Raw genomic sequence first — 18,073 nt, 5'->3', positions numbered from 1 at the left:
ATTGCTAGTGGAATTGCAAAGTGGTGCAGGTACTGGAAAACAGTTTGTCAGTGTCTTAAAAATTGAAATGTACACCTACTACATGACCCAGCAATTCTACTCCTACGGGTTTACCTAAATGAAGTGAAAATATATGTCCATACAAAGATTTGTACCCAAATGTTCATAGCATCATTATTCATAATAACCAAACAATAGAAACAACTCAAATATCTAGCAGCTGGTCCATGTATAAACAAAATGTGGCATATACATTCAACAGAATACAACTGCAAGGAAAGCAGAATAAACTACTGATATACAGAACAATGTAGAAGTATGTCAAAAACATAATGATAAGTAAAAAAATGAATGACACAAAACACATATGAAATATGAACATGAAGTTCTGGAAAAAGCAAAAACGTAAGAGCAGAAAGCAGATCAGTGCTTGCCTTGTGGCTGGGGGTGAGGCACAGCTTGACCACAAAAGGGCATAAGGGAATTTGGAGGGTTGATTAAAGTGTTCTAAAACTTATTTCTGGTTGTGGTTGCACAACTCTATACACTCATTATAACCATAGTACTTTACACTTAAAATGGGTGAATTTTATGTTATATAAATATGCTTCAAAATGATCTTAAACGTGTATACATTAAACCTTAAGGGGGGTTCTCTTAAAAAAAAGGATTGCTATGCAGCAAATAACTTGTTGCTGATAAGCATCAATTAAAAATGCCTAACAAGGCTTCCCTGGTGGCGCAGTGGTTGGGAGTCCGCCTGCCGATGCAGGGGATGTGGGTTCGTGCCCCGGTCCGGGAGGATCTCACATGCCGAGGAGCGGCTGGGCCTGCGCGTCCGGAGCCTGTGCTCGGCAGCGGGAGAGGCCACAACAGTGAGAGGCCCATGTACCGCAAAAAAAATAAAAAAAAAAAGCCTCACAATACATATTTTACAAAACATAATTATCTCTGTGCAGTACAGTTTTAATAAAAATCTTAATCATATTGTAAATAATTTGATACCTATCATGAATTGAGTAACAGACAATGAATTGTGGGATTATGAATTTCATATAATAGTAAAGTTTCCAGTAAAAGTCATTTATTTGGAGTTTAGTTGTCTCTTTATCTTATATGTCTATAACAAATTCAGGAATGTGTAAGTAATCAAAAATGTATTTGTACAGCTAATTTTGAGATCACAATGTCTATACTTTAAAATTACAGATATATTTTTAAGGGAAATGTTGGTTAAATCACCCGAAAAATATAGTACATTATTTGCCAAAATTAATAGAATAATTTACACATGGAATAAAAATGTATAAATGAATAAATCTATAGCTATTTATTACTTTCATCATCTTTGGCTCCTCTACCTAGCTTCATCTACTATTAGAAGAATACATTTTTTAATTTACTTCTTGTTCTGGACCAAAACTTCTCTATGTCCTTCCATGTCTCAACAAATGACCCAATTTCGTTCCTTTTTATGGCTGAGTAATATTCCATTGTATATATGTACACATCTTCTTTATTCATTCCTCTATTGATGGACATTATGTTGCTTCCATGTCCTGGCTATTGTAAATAGTGCTGCTATGAACACTGCGGTGCATGTGTCTTTTGGAATTATGGTTTTCTCTCGGTATATGCTCAGTAGTGGGATTGCTGGGTTATATGGTAGTTCTAGTTTTAGTTTTTTAGGGAACCTCCATACTGTTTTCCATAGTGGCTGTATCAATTTACATTCCCACCAATAGTACATGAGGGTTCCCTTTTCTCCCCACCCTCTCCAGCATTTATTACACGTGGAATCTAGAAAAATGGTATAGATGATCTTATTCGCAAAGCAGAAATAGAGATACAGACATAGAGAACAAATGTATGGATACCAAGGGGGGAATGGGGGATTGGGAGGAATTGGGAAATTGGGATTAACACATATACACTATTGATACTATGTATAAAATAGATAACTAATGAGAACATACTGTATAATAACAGGGAGCCCTTCTTAATGCACTGTGGTGACCTAAATGGGAAGGAAATCCAAAAAAGAGAGGATATATGTATATGTATAGCTGATTCATTTTGCTGTACAGTAGAAACTAACACAACATTGTAAAGCAACTATTCTCCAATAAAAATTATTTAAAAAAAGAATTAGGAGGAATATAGGAAAATGGGAAGATGAAATACTACACCTCTTTAGTCCTATAAGATGGCACCTCTGCTAGATCTCTACTCCAAAACAGTAGTGGACATTCATTGGACAATTTACTTGCAGGTATATAGGCAAGAATTATTCTGCATTGCTATCAGTTATCTAGAACTCACAGAGTTCTGAAATAGCTTACAGGCAACAAAAGGCACAGAACCTCCACATAATCGGAATCACATAACCCAGAAGAGTGTGCTCTAAACAGTGCAAAATTCTCCATTAAAGCACATTCCCCCCTCTGCAATCCTAAGAAAGGGCTATTTACCCAGATAAGCAAAGATTTTGTTCAGATAAATTCATTTTAAGGAAGTTCCTGAAGGAAACAGTGAAATTATTTATTGGTTCATAGAATTGTCTTCCTGGGAAAGAATTTCCTGGAGTAAATTTAAAAGTCATGTTGACACAGGTGACCTCAGTTATCAGTACCAGTATTTAAGCTGTATGGGTGTGGGTGGTCTCAATTTTCTATCCCAGGATGGGGGTGAGGTGAGGAACCCTGTTATCCTTAATTCCCCCTCTCTTCATATTTGAAATGCCTCATCCTTCTCTTAAGGGCCTAAGATTTTGGAAGCCAAAAGCCAGGAAGAGAACTTGAGGTTATTTACCAGGTACCTCCTTTGAGAAATGGGATACGTTATTTATTTATTTATTTATTTATCATGGGAGATGGGTTGCTGAAGGTGAGGAACAAAGGGAAAAGGGAATGGGAGAGGAGGATTTTTTTGTTTGTTTGTTTTATCTTACCACATTCTTACAAGTATAAAGTGATGTATATCTAGAGAAGAAGGTTATACAGTGGAGTGAGTTTTAAATGTTTTATGTGGGGGGTGTTTTTAATGTGTTGATCTCTTTCATAGTGTTTTAAAAAATTAACTATTTTAATAATTATTATTTTAAAAATAAATAATTACTAAAATAAATTTTAAAATTAATTATTTTTAAAATTAATTATTTTAATAATTATTTTTAAAATTAATTAATTAATTTTTGGCTGCTTTGGGGCTTCGTTGCAGTGCGCAGGCTTCTCAATGAGGAGCACAAGCTCTAGGCATGCGGGCTTCAGTAGTTGTGGCATGTGGGCTTCCATAGTTGTGGCTCACAGGCTCTAGAGCATGGGCTCAGTAGTTGTGGTGCACAGGCTTAGTTGCTCTGTGGCATGTGGGATCTTCCCGGACCAGGGCTCAAACCCATGTCCCCTGCATTGGCAGGTGGATTCTTAACCACTGTGCCACCACAGAAGCCCAGTTCATAGTGTTTTAAGAGAAGTAGTTCACTGAGTCCCTACCTACCCTAGCAGTTTGAATGTCTCAGTATTTTCTTTCCCCATCCTTCCCAAATTCCCTGGACTCTCTGGAATTTTCTCTATGCTGCTTCTATAATTATAGATACTAGAAAATAATTTCATTGTTTTCTAGACTCTAGGTGTTTACAATATTTTTCTTATCAAGCTGGGCTTCAGTAATCATCTTTGCTTATAGGTTCCTTCACCTAAAACAACATATTCCAACCAGGAAACATACAAGTGAAATACTTCTTTCAGTTCGCATATTCTGTAAATGGTTTAATTCTTTGTTCTCCTTCATTCATATTCTTAGAGCAAACTTATTTGAGTCAAGTAAATATCTGTACTTTTCTATTAGTGCATGTGATTCTGTTTATTAAATGGACACTTCATAGCTACTGAAAATCATCGTAAAACTGGGTTGCCACAGACTTCTCAGGCTCCTTCTAAGTTTCTGAACACATAGAAATTGCCACCTGTCATGGTCTTTCAGAGAAAAGAGAAGGCTAAGCCATCTGTATTTGGCTTTTGGTTTGAAGCTCTCAAAGTGTTGAAAATAAAGAAATATTGTACCATAGTCACAAAATTATAACATATTTTAAATGCTTATGTTTCACAAGAAAAAAAACAAAAAAAATGGGCTGATAGTTTTTAAGAAAAGCAATTCCATGATTGAGAGAGTATTGGGGGGGGGGTCCTTATCTTTCCTCTTTCCTGTTTAGACTAGGTCCCTGCAAAAGTACTGAGAGTTTTATGTATGAATTATAGTAATAATGCATTTATTGATGTAGTATTGATTATTGATGTATTTATTAATACTACCACAGTATTTTTCTAATTTTACTGTTTTTCTACATGCGTAGGAAACACATGCATACACATACATGTTTATACACATTTTGGATTTCTACGTCAAGCTATGAAACTTAAAAGTTTGACTCTAGTTTAGAAACAAAGCCTTGAGTAAAATTAATTCCAATTACTAGGATGTTTAAAATACTCAGAACTCCCCCAAAGAGAAAATTTTTATGATCCTCATAAACAATATGATCACATGGATACTGAAGGGAAGTAATTTCTCCCTGATTACTTACTATTGACTCTCAAAGGCGGTGAAGGAATTAACTCAAACATCTTGGATTACTTTATTACAGAATTGTAGTTGTGTATCCCTAGTAGATTTCTTATTTAAAATTTACCTTCAACATCAAATGTTTCTGGATAACATTACATTAGATATGGATACTATAAAAATTGTACTAAATAATAATATAAAATGGATATTTAAAAATTACTTGTTTAGATTTAACTGGCATTTATTGCATATCTACTAAGAGTCAAATGCCTTCACTTTTTAAATCTCATTTAATCTGATCCACAAAACACCCATCAACCCTCTTATGGACTGTATTGTGTCCCCTCTACATTCATACATTGAGGTCCTAACCCCCAGTACCTCAGAATGTGATTGTATTTGGAGATATGGTCTTTAAAGAAGTAGTTAAGTTAAAATGAGGTTATTAGAATGGGCCTTAATCCAATAAGACTGGTGTCTTTATAAGAAGAGATTAGGACATGTGCACATAGAGGGAAGACTATGTGAAGCATAGGGAGAAGGTGGCCATCTATAAGCCAAAGAAAGATGCCTCAAAAGAAACCAACCCTGCCTTCAACTTGAAGACACTAGTCTCCAGAATTGTGAAGAAATAAATTTCTGTTGTTTAAGCCACCCAGTCTGTGGTACTTTGTTATGGCAGCCATAGCAAACTGATGAACTTGTAAAGGTATGTATTACACTTGTCTATGGACTGATGGCTCTAGAAGTTTTCTAAGCTAAGAAGAGGTCACACCAGGATTGAAACCCAGATCTTCTGACCACAGTTCTAGGTATGTGTGTGTGTTTAAATTACAAAACCGTAATTTGTGGTATAACAGAAAAAGTGCTTTGGAAAGCATTTAGGTACCAACGTAGAAGAAGACACATTTAGTCAGATAATGTTAGCTACAGAGTCCAGGAAAATCTCACAATTATTCCCCTTCTGTTCTTGGCTGAAAATCCAGCCCAGCTTGGTCCCCCAGTTGGCAGGCTTGGACCTCAGCTGGGTAATAGGAAGAAGATGGTCCATGAATATGGAAGGTGGGAGGACTTTGGATTGTGGTAAATAAATAGAGAATTAGTTGCACATGTTTCTTTGTTAGTGTAATAGAATTAAAAAGCATATGTATGCTGGACGATTATAGTTAGAATTAACTGTTCATTTTTTCTCATTCAGCTTAGCTTTATTTTCAAGTTGTTTCATGCAGCTAACTCCCATTCTTATTCATTGATCCATAAAGTATACATAGACATTAAAAAACATACAAGCCATGGTTTATTTATTTTGTTTTTTTTTTTTCATATGAAGAAAGAGGGAAGCTCCTTTGAAGTGGGCAAATATCATCAATTAAAAAAGGAATCAGGAGAACTTCCCTGACGGTTCAGTGGTTAAGACTTCGCCTTCCAATGCAGGTGGTGTAGGTTCAATCCCTGGTGGGGGAGCTAAGATCCCACATGCCTCACAGCCTAAAAACCAAAGCATAAAAAAACCCAGAAGCAATATTGTAACAAATTCAATAAAGACTTTAAAAAAAAATGGGAAAAGAACTCCTATTAAAAAAAAAAAGAATCAGAGAATATATGCAAGTGAAAAAACAACTTCATTTTTAGAAAAAGCATTTGTATAATACTTTATATAATTTTGAAATTAAGAACATTCAATAACAATAATACACTTAAATTCCATAAACAATACAAACATGATTAGGAGGTGTGAGTGAATTATTACAAGATAGGAGCAGAGGTAAAAGAAAAGATGGCAGGAGGTAACATAGGGATTTAGTTCTGAGAGTATAATTCCCAACTGCCTTCTAAAGAGCAAAGTGTACAGATTTCCAAACAGTGTTCTTCATGCAACACTCTTTTTCCACCTCCTGCTTCCCTTTGCCATATATCTCTCAAGTCTCAGTTTAAGTATCTCCTCTGGAGACAAGTCTTCTGCTCATCTAAAGAAAGGATCTTTCTTGAGATATGAGAGAGTTAGAGATGATTTGCTGATGGGAAGCATTCCTTTCTGCCCAGGCTGGGCATATTTGGCTGCCTGAGGGGATAATTTGATTCCAGGCTCCTGCCCTCCTCTCCCCTCTAAACAATCAGGCCAAGCAAAGAAGTAGTATCCGCCAAAAGGGCTTTAGAATAAGTCACTCCTAAATCTGTAGGCTTATGGCTCATGGACCAAAACCTACCCATGGCCTATATGGCCAGTAAACTAAGAATCTTTTTTTTCATTTTTATTTTTTTCTTTTCTTTATTTTTTCTTTTATTTATTTTGGCTGCGTTGGGTTTTCCTTGCTGAACGGGCTTTCTCTGGTTGTGGCGAGCAGGGGATACCCTTCGTTGCAGTGCGCGGGCTTCTCACTGCAGTGGCTTCTCTCTTGTTGCAGAGCATGGGCTGTAGGCACGCAGGCTCCAGTAGTTGCAGCGTGTGGGCTCAGTAGTTGTGGTGCATGGGCTTAGCTGCTCCGCGGCATGTGGGATCCCACACCAGGGATTGAACCCGTGCCTCCTGCATTGGCAGGAGAATTCTTAACCACTGTGCCACCAGGGAAGTCCCTGCATCTTTAAATGGCTTAAAAAAAGTCAAAAGAAGAATATTTTGTGACACGTGGAAATTATACAAAATTCAAATTTAAGTATACATAAATAAAGTTTTATTGGTTCACAGCCACACTCTGTTTTGAATATTGCCTATGGCTACTTTCATGCCACAATGGTGAGTTGAGTAGTGTGATAGAGACTGTGTGGCCCACAAAGCTGAAGATATTTACTCTCTGGCCCTTTAATGAAAAAGTGTGTGACCCAGGTGTAGGAGAAAGACAGAAGTAGAGGATGGGGCGTAAGAAGGAGGTATTAGCCCTTGAGAAACATAGATGAGATTCCAAAAGTGCATATTACATTCTTTGTGTCTTCTTAGTCACCCCTCTAGATATTGTGTAATAGGTTTATCAGGATGCTAGCTCTTTTCCTCAATGGAAAATAAATAGAGATGGTAAAAATTATTTATTTTTTGGCATTTCAGGGGTTTCTCTCTGTGAGAAATAGTTTGGAGACAAGACTACATTTTTCAGTGGGCTGTGTACTGGGTCACCTGTGGGGCACACAGGTTTTCAAAGGTAGTAGCACATAGGCAGGGGGGCTCTGAGAGAGGAGGAAGTTAATGATAGAATCAGCAGGATGGTGGTGGAATGTTGTGCAGTGTGATGTGATGGTCTTGGGGGAAACCCTTATTTTTCCACATCAAATTTCCCTAGGGGGGAAGAAACTTCTGCTCCTTTTTCCAAGAGGGAATTGTACTATAGCAAACACTTTTGCTTTCTTTCCCTACTTGCTTCCATTGGAATCACTTTACCAGTGGGTGTGAAAACTTTCCTTTAAAACAAGATACAGGTTCAATGCTGGCTTGCTTTCTCTCTTGCAGTGGGCTTTCTTCTGCTACCTAACAAGATGGTGGGCATACTTGGGCATCAGTACCTGTCTCAGGATGCTTTCCAAAGGCAGCCCTAGAAACCTATCATTCTCTCTGATCTTCTGATTCCATTTGTGAGACATGCTTTAGGCTGGGCTGGCTATATGAATTTTCCACAGACAGGTCTCAGGATGCACATTTACAGAGAGGAAGTTCCTAGTCTCATTTTCAGTCTAGTTTTAGTATGGATCCCTGCACTTTGTGGGATATTAGATACTTACCTCATCCAGGTAATAAAGATGACACTCTAATGAGATGCTCATTTGGTTCCTTGTGTCTATTCGCAGTCGGTTAGAACCTGAAGAAGATGGGTGATTGACATTCCATGGCCTTCAACATTCATGACCATAAATTCAGAAAGACTGCAAACATGATGATATGCTTGGTGTCTGGGTTTCCTCAGGAAGATGATGAAGGGCAAAGTTTGTGCCATGTAGGCATGAGGAGACAAACTTAAATGGAATGCAGAAAGCAAGAACTTGGTGTTCTATTCAGATGTCTAATATCTTCATAGTATTCGGTAACCTGGAGCTGCTAACTTCTGTCCCACAGCCTATCACAGTCCCAGTTATGCAGAGTAACTGTAGAGCTCAAGATGGAGAAAGTAGATATTTTCCAAATCCACTCCCTAAATCACAGAGTTATCCTATCTTAGCTCAGCTGATAACTTGATGCTATAAGACATCATCTTCTCCTCTTCCTCACTGCAAACAGACCTTGGTATGCAGTTCTAAGACCGAACTTGATTCATGTTCCTTTACTTTATGTTTCCAAAGGCTTCTTATACTTGCTTTGTCTTTTGCTTTATCTCCCTTTTCTAGTCTCAACCCTAGTCCCTTCTTTTATTAGTCAACCCCAAGAGGAGTGACTTGCAATAATTCTCAACTTGCTTAAAAGTATACAGAATTACATCTGTGTATATCAGACTTTAGAGTAAGGGATTCGGAGCTTCTGCAGGAATTATAATATCTAGTATATATATAGATAATATTATGCTATTATGTACCAGGAACAATACTAGATTCTTTACTTTGTCTCATTTAAGCCTGACTGGTTTGTATGTGTGTATAAAACATATATACAATAATATCTAACAATATGTAATAAACATGCATAATGATATATATATATATACACAGTATATACAACATGTGTATATATACACAATATGTTATATATAAAAATAAATAAAAAGAGAAAAAATACTCTAGTATTGTTCCTGGTACATATATACATTTACTATAATTAATACTGTCCATTGAGAATAGCAAAAATAGATTTTGATGAATAAAAAAGGTTCAATTAGAAAAATGTGGAGAATAAATATATTTTTATTTTTGTTATTAAAACAGAATAGAAATTGATCTCAAATTTATCCCCATACTTGATTTCTAGCTTCAATTATGCATATAACTTAATGGACTAAGACTATATTTCATCATAGGCATACAATATAAGGCCAGTGGAAAGCATCAGACATAACTTCATTTTACATACGTACCAACTGAGATGTAGCCTGTGCAATTGGTTCCCAAGATTTTCTGGCTCTTTCCACTACACACAGATGCAAAATACCTTGATGAAATCTGGATGTTTAAAAAAATCTGAATTTTTTTTTTTGGCCTCTCCAGATTTTTGGAAAAATGTTTTCACTTTTAATTTGCATGTTAGTTCCCATGCAGTCAAGCCTTTGTCCTCTTCAACAAGAAACTATGATGTAACTACAAACAAAGAGTTTGAAGTTGAAAACTGGCTTGGAGTATCATATACCACTAGAGTACCTGGAACTGTGGAACTGATTCTTGGAATAAATCATTACTAATGGTTTCCCATTGGGGGTTGACCCTTCTGATCACTAACTCAGCCATGATGAAACGTTGCTTCTCAAAATTGTGGGTTCTTTTTAGCTCTGACCAACTGAATACTTATAGTATATTCTGGGATACATGTGTTTTGCTTAGGTGGCAACATTAGGAAAGTGGAAGAAGGATTTCTGTGTGCCATTTTCAAAATGAAATTAATGGCTCCTTACCTCTTGTTTCTTTAACTGGTCTGCTAGTCCCAGAATATCAGGGATCATATTATTATCATATATAATATCATCTTATTATTAAAACATTCAAAAACAAAAACAAAACAAAAACCCACTAGCTCAAAATCTACTTCCTTCAGGAAACCTCCCATAAGCAACCATAATATACCTAACACGTTGAACCATTCAAATAAAATCTCAGAATACTAAATTTCATTAAAAAATTTTAACATATACATTTGTTGTTACTTATCTCTGAATGTCTTTTAAGTTTTCTCCAGTTATTTACTTAAAATTTCCGCCTATAGCAGGCAGTCATGGATTTGAGTCTTGGCTCACTTTCTAGCTCCATGATTTTGGGCTAATCAGCGTCGTCATCTGTAAAATAAGGATAAAAATGGTACCCATCTCATGGGATTGTTATGAAGGCTGAGATAACATGAAGAAAACTTAGCATAGTACCTGGTACCTAGTAACCGCTCATCAAATGTCTGTGATGATTATTGTCTGTTCATTTTATTTTTTCATGGGGGCAGTAAGGTATATGGGGAAGAGCATGGGCTAGCAGTGAGTCAGTTTTGTGGTCCAGTTCTGTCAGCCACTTACTATGTGCAGCATCTTGAGAAATTTAATTAACCCTTTGACCCACTATTTCCTCATTACCAAAATGGATATATGGTAGTAATATCCAGTTCACTGAACTGTTGTGAGGAAAGTGCCCATTATGTCCCTTTCCTCCCAACTGATTACCAACAAGTTAACATTTATGAAGTCTATTCCAAGGGCAAGGCAACGCACAGGGTGTCACAGGAAGTTTGAAAAGAAAATAAATGCGTGTTCTCCATCGCGGGCAAGGAGAGCAGCTAACAAAATCAAGCCAACCATGCACAATGAATTGCTGATGAATATGCAAATTAAAGTGGGTGTCTAATCCATGCTCATTTATATTTTTTCCCAGTGTGAATGTGTTAGAATTTTCAATGAGAGCCTTTTTCCTGGTATTTTCACAAGTCAGCATATCCTCAAAACCCAACTGAAATAGAGGACTGATGAAAGACCTTAGAAAAACTGGAACAGTCACAAACCATTCCAGTGGCCAGTGTCACAGAAACTAGAATAAAACAAACCTCTTCTTTCTAAGCAAGGGCAGGTCTCAGTCGTCTCTGGAGGTAAACGGAAGGACGAAAACCGGTCCAGTCACCCGGACACCGACATAAGCGGTGGCAGAGGGCTCCTTCCCAGCATCACCAGCCTCCCATCCCGGACATGGAGGATTTTCCTCAGCGTCGTGACTGACCCGAGGCGTGGCGCCGGCGCCCGCCCGGCTGAGGAGTCGCAGCGGCCCGGAGAACTCCAGTCCTCACACGGTTAAATCTCTCCCAAGGAGACTGGAAGAGGGAGGGTCCCCGCCCCCGCCCACGAAAACCAGGAGAATCTCGTCCCGGCGCCCCGCCCCCATCTCCTCCCCCCCCATCTCCTCCCCCCCCCAACTCTGGACGGACTCACTGGCCGCACCTGCCCGCGCGCACACGCCCCCCGCACGCCCTGGGCGCCAGGCCTCAGAGCTGCCGCCGCCGCAGCCGACGGACCTGGGCGTTCGCCCTCCCTATCCCATCCCCGAGCCACCTCCGCCATCGCCGCCCTCGGCCAGCGCCCGCCGCGGCTCGTCCTCACCGCCCGGCCTCGGCGCGGGCCGCGGCCGCTACAGCCACAGCCGCCGCGCTCCTCTCCGCCGCGGGCCGCGGACGCCGCCGCCTTAACCGCCGAGCGGGCCGGGCGCGAAAGCTGAGGAGAACCCGGGCCGGGGCGCGAGGGCGCGCGGGCCGCCGCCGCCGCCGCGGGCGTTCGCGGTGCTCGGGCTCAGGCGAGGACGGTCTCCGTCTCCTCCTCCGACCTCCTCACTCCTCACCATCCTCCTCCCGCTCCTCAAAAGCACCCCCGGTCCCCACCCCCTCACGCCCCACCCGCGGGAACCAGGCCTCGGGAATTCAGGGGAGTGGCTGTGAGGGCGCGTCGCGGCTCCCAGCTCGGCCAGACCCTCTTCCAAGACATGGTCTGATTCTCATTGTGAAAGCTGCGCCCCGAAGAGGAGCGGAGAGTGGTGTCCCCGGCTGGGGGCTGCACGCATCTCCCGGTGCTGAAGCTCTGGCATTATCTTAGTGTGGGGCGGGGAGGGCCCTGGATTTGGGGCCAGTGGGGGTGGGCGGGGAGGAAGACCCGAAGGGGAAAGGACTCTGTGAGGGAGTCGGTGAGAGACTATGGGGAAGGACCAGGAGCTGTTGGAAGCTGCTCGCACTGGAAATGTGGCTCTGGTGGAGAAACTCCTGTCTGGCAGGAAAGGAGGGATCCTGGGCGGTGGATCCGGACCCCTGCCCCTGTCTAATCTGCTAAGGTAAGGACTGGAGCCGGCTCCGGGTCTGCACACCTCGTTGTGCATCGTGATGGTTACGTCCTGCGCCTCATGGTTATTGCACCTGGTGGCTGCCAGCGATTCATTCTTAAATTAGGTAGGAAAACAGAATGTGTGTATGGAGAGGAGGCATGAACCTCCCAGTCAGATTGATGCCTTAGATTCTTTGAGTAATTTTAAGATAGCCTTCCATCAATGCGTCGGTAGCTACTTTTCTCTGAGCTGTGGTGCAGAACTTACACATGTACTAGTGTTGCTGGAAGAATTTCTGCGTTTCACCCTCTTTACATCAGTGTTTATTATATATTTTCTGCTTCGAACCCGGCCTTTTTTTTTTTTTGTCTACTTAAATGAAATTGGCAAAGAAGTATTGCGTGCGTGCAATTATCCTGCAAAAGCCACAGCCTTTGGTTGCTGCTACCCTTCCCTTGCAGAAGGCATTTGCTGTTCTGTGGGATATGATCCCACAAAATGAAGAAAGTGAACCTTCTGATGAGATGTCATCAGTACAGGGTGTGTGTAAAACTTGATGAGGCAGGTTAGGCAGCCCCAGCAGTACTTTCAGCCACCTGGACATGGCTGAGTGAAACTTGGTTATTATATCTCAGGATGAAGGATGCCAGGTCGGGATTGGGAAAGTGTATATGGAATATAGTAGAGGCCTTTTAATGGGAAGGTGTTCCAGGTGAGACTAATATTGCTTGGAGAATCTTTCTAAGATGACATTTAAAAAAATGTCAAGGTCTTTATTCAGCAGGCAGTACCTTGGAAATAGCAGTGTTGATTTGCATGTTTGAAAAAACAATTAACTTAAAAGTTGAATTGATGGGCAAATGAAATCAGTTGTGAGGCAGGAAGCCTGAAGAATATTCACTAGATAAAATTCAAGGAAAGCTATTTAGTTTTTAAAATCATGGCTATTCAGTTTACCCTGGATATTTTTGGAGGCATCAATCATCATTCATATCTTTACCCTAAAACATCTCTTAGACAGCTCAGCTGTACTTTAAAAAATTTTATAAGCTCAAGTGATTTTCTTGGTTTTTAAAAACTGTTTCTTGCTACTCTTGACAGGTGCTTAATACAAACTTTTGGGTGATGACATTGTGTTCTTTACACAAGTTTTCATATGTTGTGGTGGTCAGATAAAGCAGTTATTTACAGTCCTGGCCAATAGAGTAAATGAGAATATTTCTATTACAGTGTAATGACTTTAGTTGGAAAATAGTTGATAGGATTTTAGAAAACTCCAAGTGATCATCTATACTTGTTGACAGTGACATTTTATTGGAATGACAGTTCACTTCAGAACAATGAATATTTATGGGACTTTTTTTTCATTAAGTCTTAGAAGTGATGACTCTTGTGTGTACTCCCTTGTTGAGTAATTTTCACTTTCAATCAGAAGTAGATGGCACTTTTCATTTTTTCTACATCCTGTAGAACCTTGACTCATTTTATTACCTGGACTGTTGCCATGTCACTGTTTTAATTTTTCAAAATAGCTCAGCTCTCTGTAACTCCATCAGGGATTTTGAATCTAATAATGCCAGCCCTTCCAGATTGCTCTCTTTAGGAGATATGAGGGAAAGGAGATGTAAGGTGAAGGACTGAGTTTGGATGTCATTGCTGTTGTGAGTATGTATGTCTTCTACAAAGACTGGCCAAAGAGCTAAATCACATCCTCCAAAAAATTTTTTACAAGTATCAAATTGAAATATGTTTTTAAAACATGTACTTCAAATTTCTTTGTATATTTCTCATTTGGCTCTATACTTTGGACAAAGAATAGAGTATCATTTATCATTTCTAATTTTACTGATGATACAAATAAGGGTCAAAAGAAAGTTAAGTACTTCTGGTTTTCAACTGTGGCACGTAAAGAGCTTAGAAGTCATAACAAAAAATCACAATTAGACAATGTGTAATATTTCAGATTATAGCTCTAGTAATTGCCCTTAGTCACAGGTAGTGTATACAGAAGCAGTTTATTTGGCTATAGTTTTAAATTGCAGGTAAAATAAGTATGTTCGCCAGTGGGCCATATCAGAGATAAAAATAATTATGGCTAGAAACCTGTATCCTAAAAGAGGTTTCTAAAAATAATCAATTTCTTTGGAAAAACACTAAAGAATTCTTTGAGAACAGTGAGAATTTTGGTTACTTTCATTGAGCTAAATGGTGTTTTAAAAAGCTTATCTTTGTGTTAGAACTTAAAGGTAAACATCTTTTAAATACCTTCTCAGTTGTGCCATTTAAAAAAAGAATAGATGTCAGATTTTAGGAATAGAATAGCAACTATTTAATGTTGGTAAACATAAATAAAACACCAAAATTTTGACCCCAATGTACTTCTTGAATGAGAGGTTTTCTCTTTTGCTGGTTTTGTCAGAGGTAGCAATAGTAGCTCTACAATGAGAACGCACATAGAAAACAAAACAAAACAAAACAAAAAACCTAAAAAAAGTGTGTTCATTAGAGTAGTTTGAACCAAGCTGTAAAACATCAAAATCAAAACCAATAACCTTTAAACTTGCATTTATCTATCTCATACTGAATAAATAACTAAAACAGTGCCTTTGAAGAAAATGAGAATTGAAATTATATTCTTTTGGTGATCCTTTGCATAAAATGAAATTCCTAAGAAGGCACATTTTATTTAGTTGTCACTTTATTTCACAAATGATTGTCATCAAAAGTTTATTTACAGGATAATAGGTAATTATCCCTTTTCCTTCAAACATAATGGCACTTCAAAATTTTAAACTATTTTGGAATGAATTGTGGAATAGGTTTGGTACTCCCCTGTCCTACTTTATTACTTGTGTTGGGTAGTAATAGGGTCGGAACCTGTGCTAAATGCGTGTGTCATCTCATTCAATTCTTGTATCAAACTTAAGATGTTGGTCCTCATTTCTTAGATGAAGGACTAAAGAGATAGGAAGATTAAGAACTTGCCTAAGGTCACATAATTAGTAATGGCAAAGATTTTAAGTTCTGTGATTCAGATTTGCCTTACTGCGTCTTAAGTCTTACTCACTGAATCTGTTTTATTTGCAAAAGTTTAAGGTACATGGCCAGTTAGATAGTCTAATCTGAACACTTTTTTGCTATGAATAATAATTTAATTTAAAAATCCTTAAATTTTTTTTTTTTTTGCTTAAAAAAACCCCCAAAACAACTTGTAACTGCCCTTTGAGGGATCAGTAGATAAAGACTTTTCTGAAGATGCTTTTGATCACATATTACCTACTAAGTGAGCAGTAACTGTATGATGGGGAGTCAGGTATGTTTGGGTGACACTGTGGGTTTTAGCAGTAGTAAAAATGACCTTGAATAAATATAAATATGTTTCTAAGCCTCACTGTGCTCTTCTATGAAGTGGAAATAGTAATAATACCTATCATATAGGGCTGTTGTAAGGATTAAATGAGGTATAAAGAAATTAATGCACATTGGTATTCATCATTGTGCCGTTATTTCTCACACAGCTTTAAAGCATTTGACTTTATTTCTTCTTCTTTTTCATTTTAGAAAGCTCTAATTTATTAGTAAACCTTCCCTTCCCTTCCACTGAGCTGAAATCTTCCTTTCTTGAACTGCTGCATTTTGTTTTTAGTTTTAAATTTTGGAGCTTTCCAGAATAAATTTAATCTCAACTTCTATGTAACAATGCTTCAACAATTTTAAGGTCTTTATTGCCACCTCTTCCTACTTTCATTATCAAGACTAAATATCTCCATTTCCTTACCATTTTGTTGACTGTCTGTCTTAAGGCCTTAATTACTAAGGGTCTGGCATTACATTATACTAGGAGTAAATTTCTGTAGTAAGTTTTCCATTAGAATCACAGAACCTTAAAATAGAAAGGGGCCTTTTCATCCAACTTCTTACTTAGAGAATTTACCTCTAGCATCCTTTACCAGTTATTCCAGTTCTGTTAAACCCTGCAATGGCTAGATCCATCCATTCCATTTTTGACAGCTCTAATAATTAAAAAAATTCATCTTTTATTGAGCTGAAATTCACCTCCCTGTAATTTCCAGCAGTTGGTACTAGTTTGGCTTTATGAGTCAATACAAAGTAGCCAGGGCAGTTCTTTAGCTAATATTTAGCTATATTGTTTTCTTATAAATCTTTTTTTTTCCCCAAGATTTTAAAAGCCTGTTGTCATGTGACAATAGAGCATAGGTGGTAAGAACTTACATTTTTATACTTTTCACTACCCTCTTTTTCTTCTTTCATATTCTCAAATTTTTCAATGACTCTCTTCAAATGTGGTGACCAGAAATGAACAAAATGCACTAGGTGTCATTTGACCAGTGTAGAATATACTGGGATATTTGAATTAAAAAAAACAGCATTTGTAGTATGATCCTTTTCTTTAACAAAGAATAAGTGTGTGTGAACATTTATACTGTACCTTAAGAAGTCTGGAATGATAAACACCAAAATGTAAATAGTATTCTTTGTTGAATGGTGGAATTGTGGGTGATCTTTACTTATTTAGGCTTATCTGCATTTTCCAATATTCTACAGCGAACATGTATTGTGTAATGAAAACCTCTAAAGAACCTCTCTTCAGGTTGGTATAAATTTAAAAATGGCAATCTTTATGCTTGGTCTTCCTACTAACATCGAAGCCACTTAACAGAACTATTAGCCAGCTGTTTCTCTCCAATATATCTGTTTGAATATTATGAGGTATTTTATCCATTGCCTTTCTATATTCACATTATGTTCTGTTTGTCATTCCTTTGATCTACCCCTGTAGTAGTAAGTCTATAAATTCCAGGAAAATTAGGCTACTTTGTTATAACTTGTTTCTGATGGCGAACCATTGATGATGCCTAGTATTGTGCAAATTCCTTCTACCCCCTTGCTTCTAATTCTTTTGGGTCTGGATACTTAGATTCATTTAAAGCATCAGTGTCTCTTATGATCTCTGTCTTTTTGGAGCTTCAGTAATCTCCTAGCATTATTTGTTTATCCTTTCTGGTTTGAAAATGATTCTCACTAGGGATAAGAGCAAAGTAGAAGTTGGGAAGAATCAGATTCTTGGTGTTGTTAGATGTCTTAGGAAATTCTCTTGTGGTCTAAAACAATCCACAGTTTTACTTTGTGAGGGATTGAAGTTACATTAGCTGTCATAGCAGTGAACTTCTATTACTTCCCTCCTTTTTTCCAAACTTAGCTGGAAAGGACATTAGCCTTTTTCTAGGGCAAGTGTACAAGTTCACTTTTGTGTTTGTTTTCAGTTTGACCTCTCGCCACCCTCTTTCATCCTTAAAAAAATCTGAGCTCATCAGAGCTCATTAGAGTACTCAAATTGAGTTGCTTCCCTCCTTTTCTTCCTTCATATTATATGTGAAATTTCATTTTATTTAACATATCTTTCATGAGACAGCTGCAGAGCTTTTTAAAATCTCTCTTTGGCATAACTACCTTTTAATCTAAACAAGAATAATTCCCATTTAAACTGTGTTAAATTATTTCTTTTTCAGTCTAGATTAAGAATTATTTGTACTTTGATAAAGCAGTAAAAAGTTTGTTAATACCTCAAATTTACTTGATTTTCTTA

The 18,073-nt window shown here is 38.1% G+C and overlaps 1 protein-coding gene and 1 long non-coding RNA gene across 6 annotated transcripts in view; one reads left to right on the top strand and one right to left on the bottom strand.

The window, feature by feature from the left end:
* Nucleotides 1-5,868: 5,868 nt before the first annotated feature.
* Nucleotides 5,869-11,395, bottom strand: LOC132433285 (uncharacterized). The gene is made up of 3 exons (XR_009521110.1): nucleotides 11,210-11,395; nucleotides 8,272-8,348; nucleotides 5,869-7,153 (listed from the first exon to the last, which is right to left on the bottom strand). It is a non-coding gene; the product is annotated as an uncharacterized lncRNA (long non-coding RNA).
* A 945-nt stretch (nucleotides 11,396-12,340) lies between these two features.
* ANKS1B (ankyrin repeat and sterile alpha motif domain containing 1B) overlaps nucleotides 12,341-18,073 on the top strand; it is a 1,152,360-nt gene continuing 1,146,627 nt past the window's right edge. For all 5 annotated transcript variants that reach the window (XM_060025438.1, XM_060025440.1, XM_060025439.1 and 2 more), the window contains exon 1: nucleotides 12,341-12,474. In XM_060025438.1, the coding sequence (XP_059881421.1) occupies nucleotides 12,341-12,474 (134 nt within the window). The remainder of the gene's footprint in view (nucleotides 12,475-18,073) is intronic.

This window comes from Delphinus delphis, chromosome 11, assembly GCF_949987515.2.
Source record: "Delphinus delphis chromosome 11, mDelDel1.2, whole genome shotgun sequence".
Classification (NCBI taxonomy): Eukaryota; Metazoa; Chordata; class Mammalia; order Artiodactyla; family Delphinidae; genus Delphinus; species Delphinus delphis.
This window is presented reverse-complemented; position numbering and strand designations above follow the sequence as displayed.